Genomic DNA, 14,060 nt, shown 5'->3' with positions numbered 1-14,060 from the left:
CTATTTCCCGCAGGGGGACATTTCTTTGTATTTTTCTAGACGTTCCCTTGACAGGGCCAATTTGGCATTTGCAGGGTCTCCACAAAGCAAAACAGGCTTACACAAAAGGATTCATGGAAACAGGCTCACTTAGCGCCCTTGCACCAGCAGCACATATCCTCAGCACATATCCATGCCCACAGGCGAACAATAGAGCGCGCCAGTGCGAACGATGCAAGGTGATAACAGCCTCCTCCCCCGCCAGAAGAGTCACGGAGGGCAGCAGTCGCAGCTGCTGCATGAAGAGACGACTTAATGGCCTGCATATGAACGCTTGAAGCTCGCTGTTGCTTGTCGCGTTGTCTTGATTGTCGTGGGCCAAATTGCTTGAGCTGTCTGAAACTCAACCACATGTCCAAGCAAGCACTCGGCTCCCGTCTGAAGAGACCAGGTTAAAAGAAAACTGCCATCGTTGTTCGAGAAAAGCCCACACTCAAGACGCTCAGGACCCACGTATGCCTAGAAAACCAAACGTGCTGCTTTACATAGTCATACATATACAAGCGCACGAAAAAACAACCTGATTATCAATTTGGATACATGGTGAGGAACACCTCGGACCGCTTAGAAACAGCGGCTAAGCGCGTCCGCATTCCCATTTAACTTCCCCTTTTTGTATCTTATTTCAAAATTGTACTGCTGTAAAATCAAGCTCCACCTCAGAAGGCGACTGTTCTTCGATGTCGCAGTTTGCAGCCAAGCCAGGGGACAATGGTCTGTCTCTACGGTGAATTTGGCCCCTCCAAGATAGCACTGCAATTTTTGAATGGCCCATACAATGCAAGCACACTCTTTCTCTGACGCGCAATAAGCCCTCTCTCTAGAACTCGGTTTTCTGCTCAGGTAGAGCATGGAGTGCTCATTACCGTCGTCATCTCTCTGGCAGAGAACAGCACCTAGCCCTCGATCACTGGCATCACACTGGACCGTGAATTCTCGGTCATAGTCTGGAGCTCGCAATATCGGACGGCTAATCAGCACAGCCTTCAGGTTTACGAAGGAGGCTTCCTTTTGTTCGTCCCAGACTACATTTGTCGGTTCTGTCTTGCGGAGAGCGTCGGTCAGAGGGCTGGCCAAAGCTGAATAGTTAGGGATGTAGTGATTGTAGTATCCCGTCAGCCCCAGGAATGCCCGAATTTCCGTCTTCGTGCTCGGCCGCGGGTAGTCTGCTACCGCAGAAATCTTAATCTCGCTGGGTTTCCTGAAATCTTGACCTACCATGTGACCCAAGTAGTCCACGGTCGCCCTTGCTAGGCAGGTATCCCATTCGCGCTTGTTTTTATAGCACATTCCCCTCAGGACTCGTTTGACAACAGAATGCCATCTTTCTACGCTGTTGCTCTGCGGATGGTGGATCGAGCTATGCACTACCTTAATGCCGCATCGCTCGAGAAATGAGGTGGTGAGGACACTTGTGAAAACGCTACCCTGATCACTTTGGACCTCGGAAGGGAATCCAACTCGTGCAAACACTGACAGCAGCGAATCCACTACACTCTCGGACGTCACCTCGCGCAGCGGAACAGCTTCTGGAAACTTTGTGGCTGGGCATAACATAGTGAGGATATAACGGCACCCTGACTCTGTCACAGGAAGTGGCCCAACTACATCTATTACTAACCGGTGAAACGGCTCGGTAATGATTGGTACTAACACCATCGGAGCTTTCCACTTATCTTGCGCCTTTCCAACCCGCTGGCATGTGTCGCATGACCGTACAAAATTTTCCGTGTCCTTAAAACATCCAGGCCAATAGTATTCTTGCAACAGTCTCTGCTTTGTTTTCCTTATTCCAAGGTGACATGACCACGAGCTGCCATGGGAAAGTCGCAGTAAGTCTTCGCGGTACTTTTGGGGAACGACTAATTGGTCCCGCTTTACTCCGTGCTTATCCTTGAATAAGCGATACAGCACTCCCTTTCTCATCTCGAAAGAAATATTCTTTGCTGTCTTAGTGGTGCGGTGGCGCTCCCTTATCTCCTGTATCTTGGGATCATTGGCTTGCTCCATAGCTAAGTCCTCTCGGGTTCCACTTAAAAGTCTCGTGAGATTACTAGACACTGGCGGCAAGAGGTTACTCTCAAGAATGTCCTCATTCCGCGTCTCATCAAGCTCACTTTCAAGTTGACTTATCTGAGATGCCTCGCTCTCAAAGTTTTCTGACCCGCTATCTTCTGCATCGACCACTGTTTTAACTGCCGTTTCCTCCGCTGTGGATTTTTCTGGAATGAGCAGTGTAGCTAGTTCTCGCGCCTTTGAACGTGTTAAGGCTTGCACAACTCTGTCTCCGAAAAGGATGCCCCTCTTTCGCAGTAGCATGTCCGATTTGTTGGAAAACAAATACGGATAGCACTTAGGAAGCTTTCCTGAAACGGCAGCCTCGGTTGTTAACTCGCCGAAAGGGCCCTCGATGACCACGTTCGCAATTGGCAAGCACACACTCTGTTCCTCCACTACCTGGCGGATCCATGCACACTGTCCTGTATAGTCGGAAGGCGACACATACGCCGGGTGGACAACATCCATCGTTGCGGCCGAATCGCGCAGTACCTTGCAAGGCTTCCCGTTGACTACTAGGTCATGCAGGTAGGGTTCCAAAAGCTGCATATTTTCATCGCAGGCACTGACATACGAGAAAGCAATCTTTTCTTTCCGGCAGTTGACGGCAATGTGACCCTGCTCATTACACCTAAAGCATGTGAGCGGCTTCCTAGCCTCAAGCTTATTCTTTGTGTTCTGCGTGTTGGTCACTTCCCCACTTTTCTCACTGCCGTCCTTTCTAGGGCGTTTGCCTGAAGAAGCCTTCCTTTCTTCGTTTCCAAATCTAGCAAAGTGCCTTTTCTGACGGTTATTCACACTCAACTTGGGATTGCGGGGCCTATCCACTGCTGGGTTGCTGAATTGTCGGCGTGAAGCGTACTCAATGAGTTCAGCAGCTTCAGTTGCCGACTTAATGTCGCCTCGGTCCTGTAACCAATTTCTTTCTTTTTCTGGGAGGCAGTTATAGAACCGCTCCAAAAGAATTCGCTCGACTACAGCGTCCCTATCACTGTAGGAATCTGCTCTTTAGCCACTCGCCCATATTGACTCTTAAATTGTACAGGAATTCAGGGTAACTCTCGTCCCTGGACTTAGTAGGGTTCCGAAAACGTTGTCTGAACGCCTCAGCGCTAAGCCTATACTTTCTCAGAAGGCAAGCTTTGACCTTCTCATAGTTGTCCGCGTCCTCCTTGCTTAGCCGCGCGACAACCTCCGCTGCCTCGCAGGGCAGAACCGTCAATAATTTCTGAGACCAAGTGTCTCGCTGGAAGTGCAGTTTTTCGCAGGTTCGCTCAAAGTTAGCCAGATACAGACCGATATCCCCTGATATCACATATGGCTGCATGTACTTTGACATCTTGAAATCTGCCTCCTTGTTGGGAAGAGGTACCGCTAGCTGGGGACAATTGCCCGACCTCTTGCTCAACTCTAGTTCTAATTTCCGGAGCTCAATTTCTAGCTCCAGCCTTTTTGCTTCTCTTTCAATTTCACGCTTCTTTTCCTCTTTTTCCCTCTCAAGTTCACGCTCCTTTTCCTCTTTTTCCCTCTCAAGTTCACGCCCACGCCTCTTTTCCTCTTTTTCCCGCTCTTTCTGCTCTCTGAGCTGCTCCTCCTTTTTTTGTCCGATGAGGTTCCATGCTTCACTGAGCTCCTCATCATCGGTTTCCAAATCAGTGATCGCCTTTATAATCAAGGGTTTTCGTACCAAACCACTTGTATGAATTCCCAATTCCTCACACAATAGCAACAGTTCTGGTTTCTGCAGCTTTTGTAGGTCCATGATCGCTCCGAGTGTCGGCTACTTCCAAAACAACTGTGCAAACTACCAAACCTAAAGGCGTTTCCACACTCTTTACCAGTTCTAAAATCTAACCCTGTTCTAGAACCTGGTCCACATCAGAAGAAAAGCCAAGCACTCACCCACACATGCGATCGATGTTCCGAGCTGCTTTCTTGTTGGCCGATTGTTGCTCCTGCTTGTTGCTTGGGATGCCACCTCCGATCACAAGATGTGGCTTGTAGCTTCAGATCCACCTCCAATCACCAGATGTTGTGGCTTGTAGATTCAGATCCCAACGCTGGTCACCAGTTGTCGTGACGCTGGGGCTAAGTCGACCCGGCCTTCACTTGGTAGCGTGCAGAGACTCCGGGTTCATGAAGGATTGAATCTTCGAAGTTGGTAAAATATATACAAGCAGGTTTAATGGCACTTTGAGAAAACTTATTTACATGATTATTTACATGAAAAAGAAGGGTATATCGGCAAAATGGCAAGCAGAGTTCAAAGCGAGAAGCGTCTGGATGAGCCGTTTACCCAGGGCTCAGAGCCTCTTTTCGTGCTCTGCAATCTCCTTAAAACCCCTATGTCCAGCCCCTCTCTGAAGATGCCGACCAACCAGTTCCAGGGCACGCCCCTCAGATATCGGCATCCAATCAAACACATCACTGCACTGATGGTCTGATGCACTGACTGGTGCGACATTGTTTCGTTGGGCGTGGTCACTTGTTGGCGGGAAGAGCTTGGGAACGGCGAGGAGGTACATTTCTATTCTTCAGCAAAGATTCGATATGCTGGTTCCGGTAAGTGGATTTCCTTCTCAGAAACCCAAGTGCACGTGCGCGCCGCATACTGCTCCTAGCATTGTCCTTTTCCAGCAATTGCAAATCTTTCCTGCATTCCCGGGAAATCCTCTAATGGCCGTAATCACCTTGCTCCTTTCTTGTCCTGTACGTCAGCGGACGTGTCACTCTGTCGTCTCCTTTGGACAGTAGGCATTCCTCACTGGACGATGGCGCTTCTTGACGGGAAGGGTGAACAATTGAACGAAAGCACTTCTGGCTTTTTCCCGCAGGGGGACATTTCTTTGTATTTTTCTAGACGTTCCCTTGACAGGGCCAATTTGGCATTTGCAGGGTCTCCACAAAGCAAAACAGGCTTACACAAAAGGATTCATGGAAACAGGCTCACTTAGCGCCCTTGCACCAGCAGCACATATCCTCAGCACATATCCATGCCCACAGGCGAACAATAGAGCGCGCCAGTGCGAACGATGCACGGTCATAACAGCGCCGACTGATACAGAAGCTTCTTCTGAACCTCCATCTGGAACAGGAGCTGAAGATCGATATTTATCAGTCAGCTGAAATGCTTGCTGCCTCCTGGCAAGAAGTCAGGGCAGAAGTTATTAAGAAGTGCTTTATGAAGGCAGGGATTACAAAAAATGCGCAGGCTGATGCCGACGACGAAAAAGAGACTTCAGCTTCATCCGATGTGGTCGAAGCGTGGGATGAGCTACGCAGCAAAGGTGGTGTCCCCGACGACGTCGACTTTTTGTTTGCCGACAGCGCCGTCGTAGCTACGGAAGAAATGAATGTTGAGGCACTTGCTGAAAGCGTGCAAATTCCGATGTCTGTGATGATGGTTCCTGTGAGCCAGATCCGTGTGACGTGCCCACTGCAAAGGAGGGGATGAACGCATTCGACATGTTGGGCCGTTACATGACTTAGCTTCATTGGAGCGCCGTGTTGTGCCTTCGCTCGCACGAAAACAAGCAGAGATTACGCAGTTTTTTTTACTGTAAAATAAATGCCTGAAGGGTGATTTCACCTTCACTGATATCTAGAGCCTTTCGGTTTAGTTTCTGCATCATTCGTGCGAGCCTTCATACAAAGCCTGCATGTAACGAAAACCTGCATGTAACGAAAAATTGCGAACTTTTGTCAATTTCGTTATATCCAGGTTCAAGTGTATTTCGAATTTCTCTGGCGTAACAACCTTCTGCTCCAACTCCTGGCTTCCTCCTACCGCAATCTGGCTCTCATCTACAAAATTACGAGGTCTGTCCTCGCCGAGAATCACCTTTCCGCCATTAACTTTGGACTGTTTCGCAGAAATTGCTTCAACCGTTCCCTCGCCGCTTCGAGCTCAAGCTCTATCTCGCGTATGGGTCGACATTGCCAACCTTTCATTTCGCCTTGTGCATGAAATACAACCCACCTATTGGCTCGAACACACACGCAAAGAGGCGCGAAAAATGCAACTGAGGAAACTCACCGTTTCTGAGTCGCTCCACGCTTTCGCCCTTGGTGCCATTCTCTCCAGCCTCCTATAGGTCTTGACCAGGATCTCGATGCGGGTAGCCGGCCCGTATGACTTGCCGCTGCACCCTCCACCCAAGGATCTTGGTTTCAGCAGCCGGTCCTTTTGACACGTCACTGCTCACCCCAGTGGTAACTTCCCAGCTGCCGCTGTTCTTGCTCCTGCTTCTCTTGCTTCATATCCGGCACAGCTGCTTCCCTCCTGCGTCTGCATAGCAGGAACATCGTTTCTCCTCGGCTTTCCGTCTTCTTCCTGTGCTGTCCTCCGCCAGCAACAAGATTCTGCTTGACTACGCCAGTAAATTTCAGGTGTTGTCCAAGACGGTGATGCGAAAGACGACAATAATGGAAGACTGCACTTGATGAAGTAAACAAAGAGATGATTGAAGTTTATGTAAAAAAAAAAATACTTTACAATATATACAGCAGGGTTGGGTTACACATGGATCTGGCTAGCTCAGACTAGCCGAAGATGATGAGTTAAGCCATAGCACAGACCCCTCGACTGGGCCCTGGGACTCAGTTTTAATCCCTCGGGGTCCAGCCCACAGTTTCATAGTAGCTAATTGCAGCAAGCATCACTGCAATTGGCTGCTTGCTGCTTACCACCACCTCCCGACTTTCATAGAGCTATCAACTCTGTCTCGGGACACATGTTCTAGCAAAGAGCAACAAAAGCCAAAGCATACAAATGTCAGTGACCCCAGCGACAATATTAGCGTGCCGGATCCGGGTCTCAGCCCCACAAACTTAGCTTGTACGCATGCCCCTCTTTTACAGAAAGAGGGAGCAAACAATTAAATACCTGACCATTTCAACGCTTCCCTTCGTAAACCCGTGTCGCCTACGCGTTGGCACAGGGCACCTGGTCACCCCAGTGCTACGGTTGACAACACTAATTTGGCATTGTCGTTTCGCCGTATACAATAAGTGAACGTCAGAGGCTTTCACCCTTGCTTTGTTGCTGAAACAACTCCCTCCGAGCAGGTGCATCTCCCTTTTGCCATGCTTTGTTGGTGCAACCTCGACGCACCAGTCACTAGACATTGTTCACCTGCATTACAACAGTCTCCATAGATGCTGTCCGCCTAGCACTGCACGAATACCTCGATGTCGGCGAGCACCTTCGTCCTGTGTGCTCACAAGGAATGCTGACGCTTGAATGTGCCCACCGCGTTTCCACGTACCAACACCAACCCTTAAGCTGAAACTGCATGACGTGATTTAGGGTACGATTGCCGCGCGGATGGTGGGACACGCGCGTCATTCTGACGTGTGCCCAGCACCAAATAGCGTCACTGCGTGGCTCTAAGTGAAGCAGAAAAAACTCGCGCTGCGCGTCCACTGACATCACGGCCGGTGTCCACCAATCAGCGTGCAGTCATGTGTCATTTTGGTTTATTGGTTTGCCAACAGATGGCTCTGCTCTTCGTGCATCTCGGTGGAACCTTTTTGGCGGAACTTTATTGTTTCCTCGTCAAAGCTGGTGCGCATCAAAGGAGCCACGTGCATTCACGCATCGTGTTCGTTTGCGCATAGTGTTCGGCCAAAATGGACAAGACAACCTTTAATTAGACCGTAATCACCGAGGTGGAAAAGCATCGCGTCTTGTGGGACGTACGCGACTGAAACTATAAAAAGAACATAAACCAGAAAACTTGCCATGACAGCGCACTCCATTTTTCTTGTGCGGGTACTCGTGCATTGGCGGCAATGCGGCCATTTGCCGCGCGTCACGTTTTTTGTGAGCGAAAAATGCTCTATGTGGTTTTGGCTTTACACTCCCTGTAACAGGACAGCTGCGGGAAGCATAAAATTAATTCTATTGCACTCGATTAGAAAGTGTTTATGGTATAGGCTGCCAGTCATTGTCACATCTTCATTCAGTAAGACTTTTACCTGAGTGGAAGGAAGGCTTTGAAGAAAGCCACTTTACTGAGTTACATTCCATGTGTCTTTGCCACATGAGTATGCTTGGTCCCAATGCAGTTGCCCCTCTGAAGAGGATCCTCTGGTGCCCTTTGACCCTCCCCTGGTTTCCAAGTACGGCCCCATATCCCGCTGTGCCCGAACTCTTGTCAGAGGGCCTGCTCCTATCCAGGTAAGTGAAACACAATTGAATTCTGTAATGCGTAAAGCTCTGGTCTGTTTGGCGTCACCTGTGGTATGGGCTAAAGACAGAAAGTCATGATAGGGTGCACTTCTATAACTACGAAATGTCTAGAAGTAAATGTTTATAGGTGTAGTTGCATGGAGGTGCCAGAGACAAAAGGACAGCATGGGTCTGTAAGTATAAACTCTGTTTTCAATTGATGCCGCTCCTTTGCTTTGTCCTGCACTAATCCCCTGTTGGACAACTGTTAGTGTAGTGTGCCACTTGTGGCAAACTGTGCCCAATGGCAGATGTTTCTACCAAACACAATATTTGCCCATTTTGCATTTTCTCTGTGCCAAAGGACCTTGGAAAACATGGACGAGAATAGAACCAAAACCTAATAATGTTGAGCTGAAGAATGCTCCTTCAATGGCATTGTCAAGCATCATTCCGCCATATGTATTGCTCGGGTTTGAAATGCTTGGTCTAAAGCCACCGGAAAGGGCAAGAAATAATAGATGGATGTTTTTTTTTTGTTCAAGGATGGGATCATTTTTGGATTTTTGGTAGTTTGCTTTTTCTTGCTCATGCTTAGTTTTTTTGCAAATAGTTTTTTGGTTGTGCATTCAGGACTCTTTAAGGAAACATTAGCAGTGAACAGTAGTAACTCTACTTGAGTTCAGGATTTTTTACATTATTTTAGGACAACAACCATAGTGAAGATAAGAGCTTTTCTGCTCTAAAAACTGGAGCTTTGCAAGTCCTCTTTTTTACATGCTACAAGAGCTTATAATTTTATACAAAGTGCTTTTTTTTTTTTCTACTACAAATGCTAGAGCATGTGCTATAAGGCAATGTTTTTTCTGCTGCAAAACGTGGAATTTCTGCTGCAAATTGCATTTTATTCGGACACAGATGACACTGCAAGAAGCGTGTTGTTGAGCTCAGAAGAGAAGAAAGGAAGTTTTCTTGGCAGCATAGGAAGTTGCTCCCGGCAGTGATTGTCATAGTGGGGTGGCTCAAGTTCTGTGCAGTTCTGTGTACAGTTCCACCAAGAGTTAGCGAGCAGCACTGCTGCTGTATAGACTAGAATTACCAAAAGTTACCAGACATGTGAACATATTAGTGTTTGGTAAGGACACTGAGTTAGCAGGAAAGACTGCAAGTGAAAATCAATCACTCAGCTTTTGATCCTACACCACAGCAATCGGGTATACTTAAAATGCATCCACTTGCCACATTAAATCAAACAGTCATTGTTGCTGTGATCAAAGAACAAGTCCAGGGCTTTGTTCTTGAGCTTTCACAAGGCTAGCTGAGCCTAGCCATTGAGCTCATCTCATTTTGAAGGGGACAGATGCTGTCAGAAAGGTATGAGGAGTGGGGTTCCTCATGCAGCGCAAAATGCCCTCGGGTGCCCACGCCAAAGAATTTAAACTTAGTGCCTATTCATGTACCGTGCCAGGGGGAGCAGAGTGTGCAGCGATGATTTGAAGGCCGCTGGTTGTTCCTTGCTTTGCACCCAACCAGGTGACCTCCCGCCAGCCCCAGGAACTGACGAGCCCCACTGCTGCACTGCGTTTGCCCCTGGCCTCAGCTGCAGCTGCTCCTTCCTTCTACGCACAAGGTAGGCATGGCTGTACCGCAGGAGAGAGCTCTGCATGGGCCGCATTCCGAAGGCCGAGCCTGCTCCAGGCTCACCACAACATCGGTGTACTAAGCATAGATCCAGCCCACCAAGCTCGACGGGATCTGAGCCCACGCTAATTCGCACATGAGTTCAAGGCGGTAAATTGCTCACTGTGTCCGAGCAGTCTCTTGCTAAACAAGTGGAAGCAAAGGCAGCCAGATTGCAATAGCACTTGAAAAAATCATTTGGTGAGCACTAACGAAGACATTGTAAGCTGGGTTTGCTGTTTAGGCTTTTTGAACAGTGTTCCTGTTCGTGCACAGTCATAAAGTGCTGAGGTTCATGAAAAGGGTTGTGTACACATGCAGTAAACTTTGTCCTACCTCAAGAGTTTTAATCAGTTGTTTTTTGTAATGCCTGCATCATCTAAATATTAAAACTTCTTCAAAGCTGTAGCACTAAATTTTTTCTTTTTTAAAGTACTGACATTGTGCATTGACATTATGTGCTCGGTGCACGTTAAAGAATCCCAGGTGGCTGAAATTTCCGGAGCCCTTTACTATGGCAGCTATGGCAGCTCTCATAGCCCAAGTTGCCATGGGATATTAAACCCCACAAACCCAACCAGCCATTTTTTTATGGACATGATTTTGCAGTTTGAATTTGAATTCATGGCGGCACTGGCACCATTTTTATGCAGATGAAAAGCATCCTTTTGGTGTGTAGTATATGTTTGAAGCCTTCAGTGACATTTCTCATGGTGTATGAAGTGAAGGTAGATAGTCAGAGACAGTCTTCAGAGATACCTATTGTATACCTGCCAACCCTCCCAATTTGCTCGAAAGGCTTCTGATTTTTCGACTGAACTTTCTGATCGTACGGTCGTTACCCTAGCTCTCTCGATAAGTGGCCTCTGCCCGTGTAAGAACAGTTTTTGCGAAACCGGCACCAAGAAATCTGCAGCTGCATTGTAATTGCTGCCATCATCATCATGAATGGCTGCACTAGCATCATTGGCTCAGCAGCCAATTGTGGCCACTTCAAACTAAAGCCAAAGCTTGGCTGGTTGTTTAGAAAAAACTGCCATGCTGGTTTTGACCAATGGGGGCGTGGTGGTCATTTCTTGTTGGCGGCAGCGAGTTCAGCAGCAGCAGCACACAGTAGGTGTAAAAGATCCGCTGGCTTCGCCTTCAGTTTTGGCTATTGGGCGGCCTTACAGTGCACTTGGCATTGAAAGGTTGTTTCCGCTGCTCTGTCCAAATGTCACACCATCTGATCCTCCTGTATTGTGCTCAGCCACGTGCCTTATGTCACTAAGCTGTGCTGTGCTGTGCTATGCCCAACAACGGCATATGGCTCATCTTTTGAAACCATTGCAACCAGCAACAGTGGTTGTGGATGGAATTGTGTCTAAGGGGTCTGGTACAGTCGAACTGGGGTAATTAGAATTTTGGTTAAATCGAACTCACAGAATAGCCCTTGAAAATCCCATGTAAAAGTATAGGAAAGCTGCGTCATATATCGAACTCTAATTTCACCGGTCGTTCGATATATCGAACTCCGCACCGCGCACTGAAAGGTGTGCCTTCCCCAAAAACGATCGCATCACCCTCGGCTGTTTGCCGCTTGACGTTTTCAAGCCACTTGGGAAGGAATGAGAGAGAACAGTTTGGTGTTACGCCTTTTTCCCCAATGGGGCACGCATTTTGCTGCACGCCAGCGCGTGATGCTTGTAAGCCATGTGCGGGAAGGAACGAGAGGGAACCAGTTCGGCAACGGCCGCTACGGAGCAGACGCAGCCAATGCAGCCGTGGTGTTTGAGAAAGGGGAGACAACGCGATAGAGCGAAGCATAGATGTGATTGTGTGTGCACAGGTGTTTTAATAATTACTACAACAAAATAAATCCAGAGTAGAGGAGAGGTGTTACGGTCTTGCACAGGGAGTGATGGCTGCTCTTGGTTGGGCCACGCATGCATTTCTAATCTTTTTTATAGGCTTCACCCTGCTGCCAGCAGGGGATCTGGCGTGCAACACCGACCCCCGGCTCTTGCCCCTCAAAGGAGCGCCACCCTTTGCCCCCGCACCAGGAGCCCTGCTGGCTGCTCCTCCTCCAGCACTGGTTGCACCTCCAACCAAGGTTAGTGACACACGTCTGGCTTTCATTGTTTGCTCATTTTTCTCATTCTCCATCTGAGACTCATTTTTATCGTACCATTGCAGAAATAGTACCACATGTGTGATGGTGTAAGGCAGGGGTTCCAAACTGTTATTTCTATGAGGACCACATTAGGAAAATTTCACCTCTCGCAGTTCAGACGCCTGGAAAACAACAAAAGCAAACAGGAAACAAGTGTAGGAAGCTAAAGATAAGTGCAGAAAAAGAAACAAAAAATAAGCCCAAAATTTCTTATTCCCCGAGTTTACTCTCCCGTTCTACATGGAAAACAAAAGCAGAATGTGCTCCATCTGTTAACCCTTTCGTTGTCAGGTGTTTCTGGCCGTGTGCACCGCCAATGTTGGCTTGGTTTCAGGGAATGAGCATAGCCATTTATTTTTGATGATTGCTATACAAATAACATAGTCAACGGAATATGCACATTTCAATGTTCTGCAAGTGTTAACATCATCATAATCAGCCTTTCTATAAATTAGGTAAATGAGGATAATATAAGAAAAAACACTGCTAGATACTTCTTGAGAGTCGGAATTCGAGCTCTGCTCATATTCATAATCGGAAAAGCCCTTGCTCCAGTCCGCAGTCGAAGGTCCCATGCCGTCAGCCATCTGCAAGTAACCATGCGCATGGAGGGCGTACTTTCAGTGGCTTGCACAAGGGAGAGAATTGGCACTTTGTGAAATCAAGATGACAGAGGGAGGTTGAAAGAGGCTAAAACAACTTCCTTTGCTGCTTCTAACCGAAAGCAAGAATGCCGAGAGAGAGAGCGAAAGCAGCGATCGAGGCATGGATCGACCTATTGGAGAGACAACGGCATGCGCCTCTGAACTTGACGCGCCGTAGCAGACACGTCAACAGAATAAAAATAAACACCTACAAACCTGCGGCAGATGGCAGAACCCTTGAACCCGTAACCGGATGCATGTGCTGCGAAACGTGTGCACCGCATGATATTAGCGCAAGAGAGCAGCGTGCGCGGAGCAACTGCACTCCCCAGCAAAGAAGGTGGCGGGGGTGGGCGTGGTCACTCTATACTCTTCAAAATATTGTCACATTAGGCGGTGCATGCGCATAAGGAAAGAAGAAGACTTGTGGGTCTTTTAGAGAAGACTACGCTCAAGCAGAGTCGGCTGGTGCCTGCAGAAAACGTCTGTTGTTTTGAAAGCTTTGTCTTCCGTGTCCGCCCTCTGCTCCAAGCTGAACTACCCCGTAACACCTTGGTGGAGGTACTTTCGATTCCCCTTGCCACAGCTCCTCGTATTTCCGCACCAGAAACCTGGATTTGCGCAGTGGACGCCATCTCCCCGAGCTCACCCCACCGACTACCACAGTAAGCATGGCATCCGAGGATGCATCACCCGCTACGGAAACTCCAGCTGCCCCCCATGGTTTTAACCAAAATCCGTCATCCGCCTATTTTTAACGGCGAAGACAAGAAGGATGTTGAAGATTGGCTCGACGAATATGAAAGGTGCAGCAAGAATAACCGGTGATATGCTAGCATAATGCTTGCAAACATAATCTTCTATCTAGCGGGAACGGCAAAGATCTGGTTTACCAACCATGAACAGGAGATGCCTACGTGAGACATCTGCGAACGAAAACTGCAGATTTATTCGGCAAACCAATTGGGCGAGCTCTGGCAGCCAAAAAAGACCTGGCTACTCGTGATCAATCGTCAACTGAGTCATACCTTGCCTACATACAGGACGTTCTTGCCCTCTGTCGAAAGGTGAATACCTCCATGACCGAAGATGATAAAGTGGGCCATATACTTAAGGGGGGACACCCCTCTTAAAACTTTTTTCCTTATTTATGGGTGGATGTGATTGAAACTTGCACCATTAATGTACTTTTGCATGCTGATTTCAAATATCTGATTAGTTTTCTTGTAGATGAAATAGCTTTCAAATGATTACCTAATTCATGTTCTTCTTTTGGAGGTGAGTTAATTACTAAACACTTTATGGCATGATGAGA

The 14,060-nt window shown here is 48.0% G+C and overlaps 1 protein-coding gene across 2 annotated transcripts in view; it reads left to right on the top strand.

The window, feature by feature from the left end:
- The window catches only part of roq (RING finger and CCCH-type zinc finger domain-containing protein roquin), a 163,309-nt gene that overhangs the window by 110,789 nt on the left and 38,460 nt on the right, over positions 1-14,060 (top strand). For both annotated transcript variants that reach the window (XR_014702778.1, XM_084586315.1), the window contains exons 10-12: positions 8,167-8,278; positions 9,803-9,899; positions 11,899-12,041. Coding sequence is in view for 1 of the 2 variants with exons in the window: in XM_084586315.1 (XP_084442441.1) it covers positions 8,167-8,278; positions 9,803-9,899; positions 11,899-12,041 (352 nt within the window). In the remaining variant the exon portion in view is untranslated. The remainder of the gene's footprint in view (positions 1-8,166; positions 8,279-9,802; positions 9,900-11,898; positions 12,042-14,060) is intronic.

Source organism: Amblyomma maculatum, unplaced genomic scaffold (genome assembly GCF_055883805.1).
Source record: "Amblyomma maculatum isolate TAMU_Amacu unplaced genomic scaffold, ASM5588380v1 scaffold_18, whole genome shotgun sequence".
NCBI lineage: Eukaryota > Metazoa > Arthropoda > Arachnida > Ixodida > Ixodidae > Amblyomma > Amblyomma maculatum.
Note: the sequence above shows the minus strand (reverse complement) of the source record. Positions and strands in the feature narration are given on the sequence as shown.